The sequence below is a fragment of the Stegodyphus dumicola genome, chromosome 2 (genome assembly GCF_044657685.1).
Source record: "Stegodyphus dumicola isolate Sdum_Otavi_A_Nest chromosome 2, ASM4465768v1".
Classification (NCBI taxonomy): Eukaryota; Metazoa; Arthropoda; class Arachnida; order Araneae; family Eresidae; genus Stegodyphus; species Stegodyphus dumicola.
In genome coordinates this window covers 59,210,920-59,231,233 of record NC_140769.1, presented here as the reverse complement: position 1 = coordinate 59,231,233, position 20,314 = coordinate 59,210,920, and the positions used below count along the sequence as shown (strand labels likewise).

The 20,314-nt window shown below is 31.0% G+C and overlaps 1 protein-coding gene across 1 annotated transcript in view; it reads left to right on the top strand.

Annotated features, from left to right (window-relative positions):
* The window catches only part of LOC118193367 (solute carrier family 12 member 2-like), a 261,660-nt gene that overhangs the window by 188,098 nt on the left and 53,248 nt on the right, over window positions 1–20,314 (top strand). The window contains exon 8 of the mRNA XM_085810691.1: window positions 5,527–5,651. Coding sequence (XP_085666817.1) covers window positions 5,527–5,651 — 125 coding nt within the window. The remainder of the gene's footprint in view (window positions 1–5,526; window positions 5,652–20,314) is intronic.

The following is a 20,314-nucleotide window of genomic DNA, read 5'->3' as shown; positions in this document are numbered from 1 at the left end:
TCTAATCGCGAGAGAAAGAGCTACTATGCGCAAAATTAATTCTAACCCGGATATTATCATTTGAAAGGCCAACAAAAGTGGCCAGATAGTCATCATGGATAAGAACACTTACATCGATGGTGTCACTAAACTCTGGAACTTTGTAACTGAACAAGAAATTATGTCTGTTTATAGAATTGAAGAGAAAGTATTATCACATAAAACGAAGCAACTTAAACAACTTACATTGAAATAAATGTTTAATAAAGTAAACAAATATTAAGCTTTTTTTTTTTTTTTTTTTTTTTTTTTTTTTTTTTTTTTTTTTTTTGTAAATTTTGATACCCTTTAGATCATAATTGTTCTTTATTTCGTAAACGTATACTATACAATAGAGAAACATGTGACCAATCCCTCCAAAAGAACAGCGCAAATTGGCAAACTGCCAATCAAAGCTGAACATTTCCTTTCATTTCCTCCAGGCCGAGTAAAACCATGATAAAACAAATCATACTAACAAATTCTGCCTCGCCCAAGTTTTTATGGGATAATAATTAACTGCAATATAGATGAACACGAGATAACTCAGGATAATCAGGCAAGCAGTTAATTATCCAGTAAGGTATTATACTTTTCAAGGTATTAAAATACTTCCGTAATATTCGAAATGTTTAAATAATTGAAAATATCCAATATATTCATTTGAAATTTTTCATCTTACTGAGGTTGTATTCCACCCTATTAAGGTTATATAACTGTAATCCATTTATGTTTATTACATATCTGTATAAACTAGAGTGTACAGAAAATGCAGAATGTATTACAGTATATATGATGCAAAAGTGATCATATGGTCATTTTCTAACCATATTACATTGCAAATAATTTTGAGTATAATCTGTCCAGAAGCTACATAATTTTGCTTTCATTCTTTAGAATTTTATATTCAAAGACAGTCCACATTTTTTCCAAAATTCTAAATTGTATTAAAAATTTGAGTTCTTATTAAAAATGTAACTTTATTTCTAAATTTAACACCTTCCCCCCTCTTTCAAAATAGAAATATTTCAAAAAAATATTCTTTGGGTTGCAGTGTTTATAATAACTATATTTCTTATAATAATGACTATATTTCTTAACTTAATATCTTTCCCCCCCCCTCATTCTAAACAAAAATACTGTTAAAAAAAATGCTTTTTGGCTTGGAATATTTTTTTAACAGTTTAGCTTTTAATACTGCTTTCTGTTCTCCATTTCTTTCTTCCTTAATTGCTTTCCTTCCAGAAAAAGAGCTAAATTATTTTGATAATTGGACGAAAGAAAAACTGTTTTAGGTCATTTACCTATTTTATTATCATGTTATATAATGAAATATTTCATTTTGAATTAAAAGCTTTTATAAATCGACACAATCACATAGCTTCCAAATTAGCGATTTGTTGCTTAATATATAATACTGAACAAATAGTTATGGGTACCAAAGTCAGTAGCTGGGAAACGTGGTTATAGAAATTACAGGAAATAAATATTTATACTTAGTTACATTAGTTATACAAAACAGGCATTCTCTTTCGCCATTATTACTCCATTGACAAAATACAGTTTTTTGAAATTTTTAAACTATAAATTTAAAATAACTCTCTTACACTGCACAGCTTCAATATATTTAAATAATTGTATTATGGTATAATTTTTGTTTGATGATTAATGTGAATCGTTTGTTTTAAACATTTCAGCATTTTCTAAACACATTTTTCTGTTCTCTTAACAAATAGAGTATTATGCAAAAGCATACCAAATTTGCACGAATTAACTATTCCAGTTCATTAAACAATTATTGTTACCAAAGCTGACTTATGGAAAATCTGTATTACTCACTTCTGAGAATATATGCTATACTATGACCTTCATAGCAATGCTTAAATACTATTCGTAGCTCATGCAGTAAACTGAATGAAACTCGGCTGTTTATGCGTTAAAGGTCACAAGTTCCTTTATTTAATCAACACATGGAGAGTAAACACTTACTGTATACTGGCTTGAATGATAGCAGTGATAATTAATATGTAATAATTGAAAATAAATTTTAAAATTATTATTAAGAATGAAGCGATTATCAACGAGAAAAGTATCAGAGATGCATGAACTTTATAGAAGCATGAGAAAAATCAATAAAGGTTTTTTGCTATCTACAACTGTCTGCAAACATACAATGAAATCAGGGCATTTGGAATTATTTTAATGCTATTTTTCACAGCAAAGCTGAGGATTCGGAAAATGTGTTTTGATGTAAAACATGAGATATAGGCATTCTTGTTATCCTTCTCCTTTAATATAAACATGATTAAGTTTTTTATTTAGTTTAAATAATATGAAGATATCATATTTAAAAAAGTTATTAATTTAATCTAAATGAATCTGTACAACACAGAGCTGTATCGTTTTTAGGGTGAATCAGGCACTTGAAAGTAATGAGGCACATATACTGCATGAATAAGAATTTGAAAAGTAATAAAAATGTTTAGGAGAAGCAGATATGCAATTAGTTTCAGATATTAAAATCTGATGATAAGGCCGTGATGCTTTACTTTCTTTAAAGTACTTCATTTTTCTTTAAACTGGACTTTCTTTAAAGTTTTTATTTGATTTCTTTATTGAAATCAGAAATGATTTCAAACTGTTAAAATGTCAAAAAGGCATCAATACATGTTTTAGTAATGATGATATAATTTTTTTTACTAGATGGGAATTAAAGAAACAGTTTCCTTAGTATGCTTTTAACTGAAGAGAAATAGATTATTTGATTTCTTTAATATAAAAAAATAGTTTTTTAATTTACTTTTAGCACAGTAAGTATGAAAACACGTTTATGCCTTTCATTTTAGAATCTACGCAATTAAATTTGAATTTCAGTTATTTACTTAAGTTCAAATTGAAATTGGCTGTATTTATGAAAATTAATGTAATTCCACTACTTAATTTTGTAGGAATAAATTTAGAACTTTTGTTAAAATTTAAAAATAACGAAAATATAAAGCTCCTCCTCTTACATTAAAAGAAATATTTGTTTGTCCACAGTATAATGCAGCGCAATTATACAGAGTTTTCAGAACCTTCGATTGACTCCCCAGGAATTGGGATAATATTGGCTTTCTGTTATAAAATTTCCAAACAAATTTATTTGTTTTTTTTAAATGTGGCAAAGAACTGAGGTCTGCTCTAATAAAAAGAATTCTATGAAGTTATATTTTATCCTAAAATCAGTTTTTCTTTCCCTGTTTGGTAAAAGACTTTAATTCATCAGTGTTTTATAATATACAAATTTCCAAGTTATCATAATGATTTGTTTAAATTGCTTTGTGAAGGATTCATTTCTTAATTTTTAATTTTTCTAAGCTTTTTAAATATGATTGCAGAAATTAGTATCTTTTCTATGTCTGGTTCTGCAAATGATACATTAAAGCAAAACTAGATGTGATAAGCTTAGATAATTAAATTAGATGTATTTAGAGTGTTATATGTAATTTTTAAATTTCCAATAACAAAATAAAATATCTTCTTTGAAGAAGTGAAATATAATATTAATTGAAAATAAAATTATTATTTTGAATAAAGTTTATCGGTGAAGCTTAAATATACATTTCGATTTATAGTAATTTTCATTACATTTATAAAAATGTCTGCAATAGGTTAAAGTTTCTTAAAATACAATTTGAAATTCGGTTTTTTTATAACATGAAATAACTTGTACTTTTAAAAACAAATTATACTCTTTCATACTCTTGTCACAAGTGAAATTTTAACTTCCTTCATATATAAGTAACGATGAAATGTAATTTCCTTATTTTTATATTGTTATCATTTAAATATTTTATGTATCTCTTTAAAAAATTAATACCATAAATATATTCTCTTAATCTCTCAAGTAACAAATACTTTTGCACAGGTTTTCATGTTTTTCTTAATATATAAAGTGAATAAAGTTAGTTTCCATAGAAAGTCCTCCACAAAGGCATCCCTCATCTTAAGTAGAAAGCCCTCGTATGTTTTGCCGTATTCAAATAATTTGACCTAAACTAGGAAATATTTTTTTCTAACTAAATCTCTTAACAAGGGAATTGGGATACTTTAACAACACAACTTAAATATATTGTACGTAAAAGTGTGACATAATTTGCGAAAAGAAAAGATCTGATGTAATCAATTTAAAAAATAATCTCAGAAATTCGCATATAGGAAACATATAAAAGTTCAGTGTTTTAAAGTAATACACCATTTGTAAAGTTATAATAATTAAAAAACGTGTTCTATGTAGCTGAAACGTGGTTATGGAAGTATGGCATCATTTGTAATCTGGCACTAAGTACCACACATGGAAGAAAGAAATTATTTTGTGAGTAATTTCGAAAAATAGCTGGACACGATGAAAGTACTGAAGTAAAATGCATAAAATCAATTTTTTTCACATTATCTTTTAACATTAAAAACAATAAAAAGTGAATTATATCTACCAAATAAACCTGACTCTCTAAATTAAAATTTCTAAGCAGTGAGACTTCCAGTATTAATTTAATTAACTGCCAGTATTTCTTTTTGATCATAGCATTTAAATCATGATTTTATTATTACATATTAATTATTACTGATATCATTCACATCAGTGTACAATAAACAGTGCTTACCTGAAAATGTAGCAAAGATGATGTTTTTGGCGAACAGAACTAAAAAAATGATCGCAAAGATCCTAAAGACAAACAAACACTATGCAGATGAAGAAGTCTTTCGTCAGTGTCTCTTGATAACACTAGATACGATAGAATGTTAATCCATTCACCACGGAATATAGTTCAATGATTTCGAAGTACCACATCAATAAAAACATGCTATAAACTGTTAATATTTTTAATAAAAAGGAAATATCTAAAATTGAAGCTATTAGCATAAAAGAATAATTTATTTAAAAAGGTTTACTGAAATGTATAGCAATTAGCAATAAATCGGGGTGGAGGTCAGTGCGCAAGAATACCTCCCATTAAAGAATTAAGTGAGCAAGGTCAGGGTGGGGAAGACTGCATATTTCCTGTCATCACATTAAATGTTTGCTGTGACGTGTATGTGACATCCGTACGACATTCACATCCACATCACAATGCAACATTCCTGCGACGTTCTACCATGGTCACAAATGTAATATGAAGAAAATGCAAAATTGAGAGGTCACTGCAGCGTCATAGCAACTAAGTCTGCTGTATGGGACTGTCAGCTCCAATTTTTGCAAAATCAGATTTTCAGATTTAAAAATACCATAATGTGAATATTTTCCTTATATAAAAGTTTTTTTGAAGCTGGAAGTGTATGTCTAGAACCAACAGTTGCAAAAATAAAGCACATGAGAAATTTTTGAATAGATTTTTATAACTATTTCTTATTCATTATATTACCTCCCTCCCCTTTTTTGATGAATTTGATTATTCTAATAAATTAAAAACTTCAGTTTGTATTTTTATTACATATTTGAAATATATTATTGATTTATTTATTTTATAGTAGAGGTCATGAAAGAAAATTTTGGTCCAGATTTTAGAGGAGAAACATTTATTTCTGTGTTCTCTGTTTTCTTTCCTGCGGCTACTGGAATTTTAGCAGGAGCAAATATTTCTGGTGATTTAGCAGTAAGTCTATCTATCAATTATTTTTCTGCCACATGTAATGAATATAAATTCAGTAATCGCTGTGCAAGGTGATATATTCCTAAATTTGATAGTATTGTTATGAATTGTTTACATATGTAATAATATTAGGGAAAAGGTATGTGAATTTGTTATATTTTAACGTGAAATGCTTGAAAGAGAAGCTGCTATGCTGAAAAAATAAGAATAGAAGGACTAGTCTGTCTACGTAACAGAGAGTAAATGGCTATCTCACAAAAGTGGCGAGATATTGTCAAGCTGGCAATAGTTTTGGTGACCATTTTATTTCTTGAAACTTGGTGCCATTTTGGTCCGGTCCCTGAATAACTATAATGGGTATAGTAATTGAATAACTGTAATTGATCCTATATGTAACTGTAACAATATCCGGACTTCATGTACCTTCCACTAATTTTGAGAAGTGGAAAGTCTCTTGGTGGCTAGGGGAAAACTATATAAGACTGGGGAGAGTATCAGTTTCTTAGTTGGTTAGTTCAGCTTGAGTTTGTGTACTGAGAGATCTCTGTAGAAACTTTGCCTTTTTAGATACATTTTGAATTGTGCTGTGTTTCACATTCTTGGTATTTGAAGTACTGATTGTATTCTATGATACTCAGAAGAGCTGTTAGAGTATATCTGTGAAACGTTTTGGAACTGTAAAGTATTCCTTTCAGTAATGTAAATTTTATCAAGCTATCATTGTCTTTGTGTGCATTCATTCTATTACAAACCTGTACACATGCAACAGTATTAATACTTTTTATATCCAGAATAATTGCTTACCTTTGTTTAAAGTTTTATATAGTTTTAATAAAATTATTACTACACTATATACCAGGGGTTCTCAAACTTTCTGAGCAACTCTGCCTTTATAGCAAAGCATATTATTGGACATTTTGGATATAATCAGCCATGGTTGTTCAATATAATTTTAGTATTCTACAGAAGTAAATTGCTTTATAGTACTTGACTGTTGATGATCTTCAGTACCAGTATTTGTTTATGTTCTCAAAAATTGGTATTACTGGATTTTTCATAGACCTCTTGTCAAACAAAACTTGTCAGCAGTCAGTGCACGAATGACGTTTTGCAACTTTGAAAATATGCATTGACCATTTGTTAAATTGTAATCAGTTTAATTACATTTAACTTAAAATCTGTATATACATAAAAAAATTGAACAATTCAATGCTGTCCATTATATGCATCTTTAATTAGAAATTTGCATTTTACTACTATCCCTAAACCTACTCGTATATTGAAGCAAATATTTTGAATCACAAACAAGCATAGAGGAAATTTGAATCGGTAAATCTTTATGAGGCTTCTGGATTCTGATTTCTACAGAGAAATAAAATATTTTAAAAATTAAATTTTAGTTGCATAAGAATAGTGCATATAATCATTCTAATTTATTTATAAATTATGATTGCAAATATTATTGATATATATAATATAGCATGCTTAGCAAGCTTAAATTCTGAATTAAAGAATGTTTTTTTATAACACAGTTCTTCATTTGCCCGCATATTTATCTTTGTAACCAGATCTGCTTCAAGAGTTTTTGTACCTGAATTTGGTTGAAATTGATTCTAATATTTTTTAAACTGCATTTAAGGTATTATTAAAGGAGCATGCATTACAATAGGCAATATTCTATTGTAATTCACTGTATATATTTAATCCATCTATTTTAAATTTAAACAAATTTAAATTTTAACAAACATCTATATACATAAAAAAAAGCAAATTTAAAGTTAAAATAATTAAAAAATGTGCAAACATATAAAAGATTTAATTTTTGAACTAATCTACAATATTTCAAATTATTGACTTGATACTGTGATGTATATTTAAAATAACTACAAATATAACTGTAAATAACTTTAACTTTAATGGCGCTCATGCTATGCGATTCCGTTGTTGTGATACACGTGTTACTGTGCTAGCTGAATGTCATGTGAACTGTTTAAAAATGTAATAATAAAAGTTTTGAATTCTTGAGATATACTCATTAGTTGAGTCTACTTTTAAAGTACAGAAGTTATCAAGTTTAACTACAGAAGAAGTTACATGGTGTCAGGAGCAAAATGGATTTCAGACCACCTGCTCCGCTAACATTTTCCGTCAGAAATGTTAAAGAAAATTGGAAAAAATAGAAGCAAGAGCTAGAAAACTATTTACTTGCAACGGAAAAAGATGCCAAGCCAGATAAGACTAAAATTGCAATCCTTTTGAATTTACTCAGTAGTGAAGGACTCGAAATTTTTAACAAGTTTCGATTTGAGCCACCTGAGAATAAAGAGAAATACGAAGAGGTCTTGAAGTCTTTTGAAGATTATTGTTCACCATGGCAGAATGTCGTATATGAACGTTACAAATTCTTTTCGTGTAGCCAGCAAGAAGGACAAACAATTGAATGTTATGTCACTCAGTTAAAAACTTTAGCGTCAACTTGCGAGTTTGTTGAACAAGAAAATGGATTGATTCATGACAATATTGTATTAGGCATTCGGGATAGGAGTCTGACTGAACGTTTGCTTCGGGAATCTTACCTAGGATTAGAAAAAGCTATAGAAATAGTCCGTGCCGCTGAAACAAGCAACGAGCAACTCCGGAACATGAAAGATGATCCAGCGACTTTGAACAGCGTGAAGAAATATAGAAAAGAGCAGCATCAATCAAAACAGGCAGTGCTACCGAAATTGTCGTCACAGAAGCAATCAGCACTAGAATATGACTGCAAGAAGTGCGCAAGAAGGCACAAATATCGGGACTGTCCAGCTTTTGGAAAGACGTGTGCGAAATGCAAAGTAAAGAACCATTTTGCCGCGAGGTGTCCCAAGAACATTTGTGAAGTTGGAATACCAAATAATGAACTTAGTATATATAATGAACATAGTGTATTTGTTGACTTTGTAATGATAGATCCACCAGTAAACGAGCATAGTGAATTTAAAATAAGTGCAAAATCAATCAAAGATCTAACAAATTCTATTGATGAAGTAAATAAGGATATTCACAAGGTAAGTGAAACATGCGTGAAAAGTATTACAATGTATGTAAATAATAAGTCTTTCAAGGTTGATTTTTAAGTTAGATACTGGTGCAGAAGTAAATATTTTGCCTTTATATGTTTTAAATAATGTTAAACTTAAGCCTAAACTTAATGAAACTGATTTGATCTTAACTGCATATGGTAATTTTAAGTTAAAACCAGAAGGTACTCTTATAATTAATTGTTCAACTGAAAGGCTTAAGAATGTACCTTTACAGTTTTATGTTCTTGATGTAAGATCTACGCCTATATTAGGGTTAACAGCTTGTTCTGCATTAATGCTAATTGAAAGGATTGATTCCTTAAAGTGCAATATCATTAATAAAAATGATTTAATTGCTCAGTATAAAGATGTATTTACAGGTACAGGGCGATTTCCTGACGAACCATATCATATAACTCTTAAAGATGATGCCATACCAGTAATACACCCCCCAAGACGTGTTCCTCAGGCTTTACAGCCTAAATTAAAAGATACTTTAGATAAACTTGAAAGAGAAGGGATAGTATCGAAAGTAAATAAACCAACTGATTGGGTTCAGAGTTTGGTTATAGTTGAAAAACCTAATGGGAGTCTGAGATTATGCTTTGATCCTAGAGATCTAAATAAAGTAATTAAAAGGGAACACTATGAAATTCCTTCTCCAGATGATATAATTAGTAGGTTAGAAGGTAAAGTATTTTCAGTTGTAGATTTAAAAGATGGATTTTGGCATGTACCTCTAGATGAAGCTAGTTCTGAACTATGTACGAGGGCAATCCCAAAAAAAAGGTCTCCTATATTTTTAGATATACAAAGAACCGTTTATTTTCTATAATTGCTACATCACTTTAAAGATTGAAGAATGCTTTATTTTTCAACATAATCGCCATTTCGGTCGATGCGTTTTTGTAGATGCTAGGGCAGTTTTACAATGCCCATGTCATACCAGCTTGTTGCCATGCCCTTCAGGAAGCATTGAACCTCATCTTTCACCTCATCATCGGAGCAGAACCACCATCCAGACAAAAATCCAGAGTGATTGATCCTCCGATCTTTACGCATGAGTTTCTCAACTTTCGCGATTGTCTCATTGGCAATTGACGGCCTCTCGCTCCTTTCTTCGTAATGAATTTCAGTACGACCGGCTGTAAACTCTCTACACCACTTGCGAACGTTTTTGACATCCATGCACGACTGTCCATACACTTCCGTCAATAGGCGGGGAATTTCAATCAGTTTAACACCTTTTGCGTTCAAAAATCGAATAACTGCACGCACTTCGCACTTGGTGGTAACGTTTATCAGAAGCTCCATTTCGAATGGCTGCCAAGCCAAGACTGAGCATCCGAGCGAAGCGCCTGCGTGCTTATGTGGTAGTGGAGAAGGTACCACTCATGACAGTGTTGCCAACAACCGTATTAAAACTTTCTCTACGTCCCCAAAAAATAGACCTTTTTTTTTTTGGGATTGCCCTTGTACATTTAATACTCTTTATGGAAGATATAAGTTTAATAAAATGCCATTTCGAATATCCTCTGCCCCAAAAATATTTCAGAAAAGAAGCCAAAAATTATTTGGTGATATTGAAGGTGTGGAAGTTTATTTTGATGATATCATAATTGCAGGATCTGAGGTTACTCATGATATAATTATCTCTAAGGTTCTTGAAAGAGCTAGGTCTCTAAATATAAAATTTAATCCTGATAAATTACAATATAGGGTACCGGAACTCAAATATGTAGGCCAAATTATTTCTGAGTCAGGTGTAAAAGCCGATCCTAGTCATATTAAAGCAATTATTGATATGCCAACACCAAAATCAAAAACTGAAGTAAGGAATGTTAAAGTTAGTTAGGAATGTTAAATTTTCTGTCAAAATTTATACCTAATGTATCTAAAGTTACTGCTCCTTTAGAGAAATCATTCAAGAAAAGGTAGAATTTAATTGGATAGAAACTCAGGAAGAGTCATTTAACAACATCAAACAACTGCTAACCAAAGCTCCAATTTTAAAAGTTTTCAGTGGTAATGAAGATATTATACAGTGTGATAGTTTGAAGGATGGCCTAGGATCGTATCTAATTCAAAAGGGTAAGCCTGTATCATTTGTGTCTCGCATCCTGACTAACAGTGAAAAAAACTATGCACAGATCGAAAAAGAGCTATTGGCCATAGTATTTCCTTTTGAAAAGTACCACAGTTTTGTTTATGGATGGAAAGTCACAGTACAAAGTGATCATAAACCGTTAATGGCAATTGTTAAGAAACCATTGCATAAAATCTCGTCTAAAATGCAAAGGATGATCTTAAAATTACTAAAGTATGATTTTGAGATAAATTATATTCCAGGTAATCAAATGCTTTTTTATGACACTTTGTCACGAGCATATCCTGTGAATGAAACTATTAGTGATGATGGTGAAATGCTAAATGTTGTTCACATTATTTTGAAATATTTGCCTATGAGTGAAAGAAGAGTGGTGCAATTTAGAAAAGAAACTGAATCAGATCCAGATTTGCAAATAGTTATGAAATATATTAAAGAGGGTTGGCCTAAATGTTACAAAAAAAGTAGATAGTAGTGTAAAAACATACTTTAAAGTTAAAAATGATCTTTATATTAATGACGACTTGTTATTTATTAATGAAAAATTATTTGTACCTTATGGTTTGAGAAAAGATATGTTGCAATTAAGTCATGAAGCGCACTTTGGAATTGAGAAATGTAAAAGTAGAGCCCGGGAAATTTTTTACTGGCCAGGTTTGACAAATGACATTGAGCAGTTGTTTCCAAATGTGAAATATGTGAAAAATTCAGAAATAGAAATCAAAAAGAACCTCTAATGCAACATGAAATTACAACTAAACCATTCGAAAAAAATTGCCCTTGATATCTTGCAATTTGGTAATCAAAATTACTTAGTAGTTATCGATTATTACTCTAAATGGATTGAGGCTTCTAACATAAAAGATAAGACAGCAAATGAAATTATGATAAAGTTAAAATGCATCTTTTCCAGGTATGGTATTGCAAATGAAGTCGTTTGCGACAATAATCCCTGTAATAGCTACTTATTTAAAAAATTTGCTGAAGATTGGGATTTCGAACTTAAATTTAGTAGCCCCAGATATCCTCAAAGTAATGGGTTGGCTGAAAAAGCTGTAGGAATAGTGAAAAATATCATGAGGAAAGTGCAAGATATAAGTGTAGGCTTAATGGAATATCGAAATACCCCAATTAGTGGAATACATTTGTCTCCTGCACAACTGTTACTTAATAGAAGATTAAGGACAAAATTAGCTATCAGTAATAAATTGTTAAATACTAAGATAAACAAACCTTATTCAAAATTTCGTGCACTTCAAGCTAGGCAAAAATATTATTATGATAGAACCGCACAGAAAGTGCCCAAGTTAAAACCTGGAGATAGTATAACCTTGTTCAACTTTAGAACTAGGCAATGGGATAAAGGTGAAATAATTTCAAAACATAAACCTCCTAGATCCTATATTGTAAGAAATTCAAATGGGAAAATATTACGAAGAAACAGGAGCCATATAAAATTTTCAAAATCACCTTACAAAGTTAATAATGATTATGATGATATAGTATTAGATAAAGAGAAAAATTCAAATGGAAGCCCTGAAAATGTTTCTGTGCCTGTTAATATAGGAAATCAACAGAATAATCTATCCAATAATACAATAACAAGAAGTGGACGGTTGATTAGACAACCTTCAATATATAGAGACTTTGTCATGGAATAAAATAATGTAACATATTGCATGTATCATTTTTATGTAACTTTTTTTATATTGTATATCATATTGTGAATATACTTGTATTGATATTATTTGCTATTTTTATTATTGTTTATAAACTGGAGGAAGGGATGTGATGTATATTTAAAATAACTACAACTAAAACTGTAAATAACTTTAACTTTAATGGCACTCATGCTATGCGATTCCGTTGTTGTGATGCACGTGTTACTGTGCTAGCTGAATGTCATGTGAACTGTTTAAAAATGTAATAATAAAAGTTTTGAATTCTTGAGATATACTCATTAGTTGAGTCTACTTTTAAAGTACAGAAGTTATTAAGTTCAACAAACTACACAAGAAGTTACAGATACATAGAAAACTCAATTTCCACTTAATCAAGATATTTTTCATCAGTAGGGGATGGGAATGTATTCACCAAGAAATAAATAGAGGAAAATGAAACTTTAGTTTTTAAGTTAATGTCAGGAGCTTCAGTATGTTCTAGAAATGGATCATTTATAAGAAATTTATCTATTTTATATGAACATACAGTTAAATAAAAAAAAAATTGCACTGGATTAAAAAATAATTTTGTTTCACTTTCATTAAACTTGGCCATTTTTAAAATATAATCTTCTTTCAACACTGTTCACTAAATGTTCATTTTGTTTATCTTGCTTTTGAAATGCAATATATGTCAGAATAACATCTGCATTTTCTTCAGAAATTACTGATAGTTTTAGAAATCTAACAATTTCATTAAAAGTTCAACAAGCTCTTTTCTCAATTTATGTTTATAATGAGCTTATCATTGTAACTTAATATTTACTGTTATATATAAAGGCAAAACATTCTTAAAAATTAATAAATACCATAATTTGGTGACAATTGATTGTAACATTTTGTTAAAGTTTTCCAAACCTCTTCCATTCATTCTCACTGTTTTCTGGTTGATTACCAAAAAAATTAATCAGAGTATGCCCCCCAATTCCAAAATTCTTGTTTACAGTATTGGCAACAGTATTTTTTGCAAGCATTTTTATAATTGTAGCACTTCTGGTATGGCCGCAGCTGAATTTTTTGCTATGACAGAATCTGGACTGGAAACGTTGCATTGAAAAGCTGTTTCAGATGGTCCAAAACTGAAATTGGTAGATTATTTTCAGTTACAAATAAAATAAAATAGCATTTGGCTCTTATGGATCCATTTCATCATCTTTTATGAAGAAATTTGTTATTTCTTTAGATTTTATAGCACCAACTTCTTTATGCTTTTGAGAAAACATGTGCAGTTTACAGTCATCCTTTCTGCCATGTACAATTGAGAAGTATTTTTTGCATACTCTACAATATGCATGATTCATGGAAATTTCAGATATGTTAATGCATTAAAATTATGCACAATATGAATAAGTTTCTGGCTTGGTAGTTTTAGCTTCTTAGTTTGAGGTAACATAATTCACCAAAAATCTTCCAGCTGAATCACAATTCACAAGATACATGTCCTACATTCTGTCTTTTATCTAAATAACCGAAGCACAGAAATGGGTAACCGCAGGAGCTAAAGTAGGGTAAACAAGTCCTTCACTGCAGGGAAATGGATTACAGAGATTAAGGGTCAGAGTTTACTGATCTATGATTGGCTACTCTTCAAAACCAGCAACATTTCAACACGTGATACTTGATTTACAAGCATTCTTGACATTACAAGCCACCTTTGTAGGCATGCCTTTGTGGTGTGGTGGGCATGTATTCCAGTGGTTCATGGTTCAATTCCCAGTGAAGGCATTGCATATTTTTCATCTCTCCAGCTCTTCCAAATTACCTAATTTCTCTACCAACGTAATATAAAATTTTCTTACCTGATACGTACTGATCCTTTTCTGCCAGGTGCTCTATTAAACTCTGAATGCTTTCTTTATAAATGAAAGGCAAACTTTTATTTCTATTAACTTATTCAAAGGAAAAACTAAACAGAAATATGTGCAATATTAGTATCAATTTTGAAACAGCTATCTATTCTAATCATTTTTTAACTGTCCTTTTTAACACAGAAGTTTTGGTTTGTTACTACTCATAGCATAGTGGAATTCAGATGGTTGCCAGATCTTAATCAGAGAAAAATAAAATGAAAAACAGGATCACATCCTTCATTTATAAGAATGGATCACTTGGTGTTATAAAACTGATTAGAATTGGAGCCTTGAGCAATGATGGATGTTTTATGAAGTGGGTTATCTTTCTTCAATATCTGACAATACAGTGGTTGATGTGGATATAGATAATGTTGCATGAATGTTACTTATCCACCTAAATTTGTTCAAACTGCAATTTGGTGATTGAGATATAAATGATTTAGAGCTGTGTTTCATAATTCAGGCTAGGCCTTCTGATTTCTGTGAAAGAAACTCTAAACAATGACATTTGTCTGTCTTAATATTGTTAAATATTCTGCACTTATCACAATGTAACATCAGTTTTTTATGGCCCATTTCTCTTTCAATGCGTTGTGCTCCCACCTGTAAGAAGCATGTTGTGCAAAACTAATTTGCTGATGTGGGCATTCAAAAATTAGGCTATCCTGCTCTGAGCCCTATCCTCATCCTTACAGTGTCTGTGGTGATAAAGCTTTATAAATGGCCATCCTGCTCCATACTGGTGACAGAACTGATCACTGTTCTTTCACAATATAATCCTGTTTGCATTCAGTTCCAACTAAAGCATTAAAAAAATAATGTGTAATTTCTCTAAAAGAGTGACAGCTAACATCATAATAAAAGTGGACATGCATAGTATAAATTTGACATATTTGCTGGAGAACTAGCATGTTAAAATATCTAGGTACATTTATAGAGTGTATGTTTTAGTTGTAGCAGAGGCATAAATAAGTTTTATTCAAAGCAGGTATTGCAATTTTATTTTGAAATTATTAATATTGTTATAAAATATAGGAAGAATAATAGTACAGTACAAAGTCCGAGATCCAGTTTTGTCAGGACTTCAACGATTTCGGATATGAGAATTTTTTAGATTTTAGATTATCAATTTAAATCTGGTAAGGTCATATGTAGAAATTATAGAATTAAAAATCTGAAGTAGCTCTATATGAGATAATGAAGTATTAATGACCTTAAGGGAATAAAAATTTACAAAAAAAAAAAAGCTTAGTATTTTTTATCAAAATTTTTTCGTTCTCAACAATCTCTGTCATTTTCTTCACTATTCGGTAGTGAAATTTTGTGGATTTAGAATTATACTACAGATTTCTGTTAGTTGAGTGATTATTGGGACATTGTCATTCCAATGCAGTACTTCTGTTATATCATCTTCATTTATTATCACATCATATTTCTTCACCAATTTCATTAATAGGACAATTTCACTTTTTTTCTTTTTACGATATCTGAAAAGCTTCAAATCTGCGGCTGTCACCATAAAGCTTTGTGTGCATGTAGTACATACTGTTGCCGATATATCATGAGATTTACAATTAAAAACATGTTATTTCACTGAAAATTGTCTTGCTCCTGCTGCATGCTGAGGGAAATTATATTAGTTGTTATTTATTATTACTCGCATCTCTTTCCTATATGTACTTATCAGAGTCCCCCAATGAAATAAATTCTCACGTATATTTAAGGCTGTACTTTTCCATTATGCACCAACCTTGCTTGCTTGCTTTTTTTTTTTTTTTTTTTTTTATCATAAACAATTTCTAGTTGTAAAAATAGTTTATAGAAGACAAACATGCACACACACTGAGTGGCAGGTGATGGTGAAACGAAAGTATTCTAGATCAAATTCGAATCACTCATAATCCAAAATGAGATGCATGGCCTGGAGGGTTTTACATAAATTTTAATTAAACTTAATATTTACATATATACAATGTAGGCTAAAATGCCTGAATCGAATATTAAGGCTCAAAAAGCAAGAACTGAATAGTTCCATCAAAGAATCTAAATCGAATTCTATTGCGTAGTGCATCGAAATTCTACCTTCAAGAAGAAGAATATTTTTCCAAGTCACGTGTTCAGAATGGCGATATCAAAGAATATTCCTTAACACACTCCCCACCTGAACTCTGAGAAGAGTTCATCTAATTCAGTTATACATACAATCAAGTACATAAATCACTATTCTATAAAAATATTAAGAAATACTAATTAGTCAAACACTTCAATTCCAAACAGATTATACACAACATGTGTCAAATATTAAATGTTATAACTAATAAATGAACTAAATTTTAAAAATATTTCCAACTTAGCTAAACAAACTTAACTAACAATATTCAATTGAATCATTAGTATGAAAAAAAAATGCATAACTAAATCGTTAAAGTTCAAAATACCTTTAATAAGTTCAAGAGGATATAGATGTTGAACAGTACGTTTTAAAGTCCCATTACCAGTTTTTAATTCGAATGGTCGGACTTTACCATCACGTCCAGGAATAGTTTTTATAATTCTACCAAGTTTCCGTAACAGTTTGTTTTTATTATCTCCTTCAACTAAAACAACATCTCCTATTTTTAGTTCTGGCTGAAGTTTCGGATTCTTCAAGAAATGGGCAGTTCTAAGATCTAATAAATACTGTTGCTTCCATTTGCACCACAATTGTTTTAACAACAATTCTTGATAATGCTTTCGTTTTAACAGCGTATTTTTTAGAATTTTGTTACCGATGATTCTAGCAAAAGTCAAAGGATACTTCAAATCAGTTTGTCCAATGTTTAGGAAGTGCTTTGGAGTCAGGGGTTGTGGCTCGTCATTTTCATTGTAAACACAACTTAGAGGTCGGTAATTAAGAACTGACTCCACTTCGACAAGTAGTGTAAACATTTCTTTGAAGGTCAACAATGCTTTTCCTGCGATTTTTCTTAAACATTCTTTAACAGATTTAACAAGTCTCTCATAAAACCCTTCCCACCATGGGGCTCACTCGATTATAAATTTCCAATGGATTCTTTCTTTGGCAATGAATTTCTTGAATTTGTCATCTTTTAAGACTTTTGAAAAATTCTCAAATTCTTTCTTTGTTCTCTTAAAGGTCTCGGCGTTGTCAGAGTAGATGATTATGCAGTTTCCTCTTCTGCTCAAAAATGTACAAAATGCAAGTAAAAAGGATTCTGTTGACATATCTGATACAAGTTCTAAGTGTACAGCTCGGGTTACTGCACAAACGGACAAAACAATACAGGATTTTCGAGTGCCTTTATTATTCTTTACGTAAACTGGTCCGGCGAAATCAATTCCACAGACTGCAAAGGAGGTCATTCTTGGATTCTATTCTTTAGTATGGGTGCTGTCACCTGGTCTGCTGGTTTAGCTAAATATTTTTGGCAAATTATACAACCTTTTAATGCTTTTTTGACTAACTATCGTCCGTTAGGAATCCAGAAGCATGATCTGACTTTAGCTAAAGTTGCATCAATTCCTCCATGCATTATCTTCTCATGTTCTTTGCGTACAATTAGTATCATCAGTCGGGAATTTTTAGGTAGGATTATTGGATGTTTGTTATCTAGTGAGAAGTCAGAAAATTCCAATCTTCCTCGCGACCTCATGATTTCCTTTTCATCAATGTAAGGAAGAAAATTGTACAAAAGGAGAAATTTTTCCAACCGAATTACCTTCTTTGAGGGACTTATATTCTTCGGCAAAAATCCTCTTTTGCTCTGATATTATCCAGAAATTTTCTGCTTCTTGTAACTCTTGAGCTGGGAGAGTTCCTTGAATGTCGCTAGTTTATCTTAATTTTCTAATGAAACGTGTTGTTCAAGCAGTGACTCTCAACACCTTCTCTAATTTGCTATATTTTGATATGTCGAAAAGATCATCTGTACTTTTTTCGATTGTACATTCAAGTTGATGTATATCACCAGATCCCTTTCAGTATTCCAGTTTGTTTTCATCTATTGTTTCTTTAATACCTAATCTTGGCCAAAGTTCGTGAGGGAGTTGAAGCCACTGGGGACCTTGCGTCCAAATGGTCTCGTTTATTAACTTGGAAATCTTCGTTCCCCAAGATACGAGATCTGCAGGGTTGTCGACACCTGGGCAATAATGCCAATCTTGAGGTGAACTCAATTTTTGTATTTCTTAGACATGATTCCTGACAAAGGGTTTGAAGGCTTCAGGTTGATTTTGGATCCAAAAATAGGTAATTGTTGAGTCTGTCCAAAAATAGCACGGAATTTTCAATTTCAGTGCTTTCAGAATATTGCTGACTAACTTACCTGATAACAATGCCCCCATTAATTCTAACCTTTTTAGAGTAAGAGATTTTAGTCGGGCTACTCTATTTTTAGAAGAGACAAAGGCTGTTTTGATTTCTTTATTTTCTGTCGTGAAACGTAAATATGCGACTGTACCATAGGCTTTGACACTTGCATCTGAAAAGCAATGTAATTCGAGATTTTCGACATTAGTTCGAGGGCATGAAAAAGTAACGAGAGATGGAGAATTCAGCCATTTGAGGTAGCTCTTCACATCACTTTCTCCATTCCGAGGGCAAATCTCCAGGCAACGGTTCATCCCAATCTATTTGTGAGGACCAAATCTTCTGTATTAAGCACTTTATTCTAACAGTGAAAGGTCCTAAAATTCCAGTCGGATCGAATATCCGACCCAACACTTGTAGAAGAAGTTATTTTGTTTCTATTGGTTTAGATGTGAAAGACAATAAGTTCCGAACATTAAAATACAGTAAATCCTTTGAATTATCCCATGCCATACCTAAGACCTTAAATGGGAAATTTTCTCTATTAAAATTTTCAGGATTTTCATCCGGAATGATACCCTGTTTTACCCACAACTCATGTAGTTGTCTCGAGTTACTATACCATTTGTGAAGCTGCATGCTTGCTTCCTTAAATATTTGGACTGATTCTAGACTCATAGTTAATGCATCATTGATCGTTGGTTGGCTTCCTATCACATCATCAACATATACGTTCTCATTCAAAAAGTGAACCGTTGTAGGATAAAGTTTATTATAATTTTTCAGATGATGTTTAATCGTAACGGCTAATAGAAATGGACTACTATTTATTCCAAATAAAACTCTAGTGAACCAATAAATGTTAGGAGAAATGGTTTCATCATTAGGGAATTCGGAAAACAGAAACCTGGTTGCGTCTCGATCTTTTTTATGTATGAGAATCTGTAAAAATGCTTGTTTTATATCTGCGGTGAAGGCTATTGGATTATACCGAAATCTCAACAATAATTAAAATATTTCAGGGTATAAATTTGGCCCGACATGTAGACAGTCATTTAAAGAAATGGATCCTGGGGCATACGATTATGCATCATAAATAATACATAATTTACTTGTAGCTCGATCCTCGCATATAACTTCCGTATGTGGTAAGTAAAACACGACATCCTCTTCATTTGAAATTTCTGTAACTGGTTCGATAATATTTTGTTTTAACTTATCTCTTAATACGTTCCTGTATTCAGGAAATAGATTAGGATTTTTTTTAAATCGTTTTCCAAATCGATGAAATTGTTGTTCTGCGATTTTCCTATTATTATTATTTAGATTTGATGTGTTTCCAAGGCAATCTAACTTTATAGCGAGAATTTTCATACGTTATATTTGATTAGAAATATTCGATGACTTCATTTTCAGTTGAATCAAAGTTTTCCCTTTTATCAATAAGTCCTGAGTTTTTTAAGTCTCAAAATTTTGTTATTTGTTTAGAAATCAAATCTTACCCTACAACTACATTGAAAGCTAAAGAGACATCATAATCACCTTTTCGTCCTTGTAGGCACCAGCCGAAAATAGTTTCCACTGCAACAAGATTTTTGCTTAAGTATTTAACGT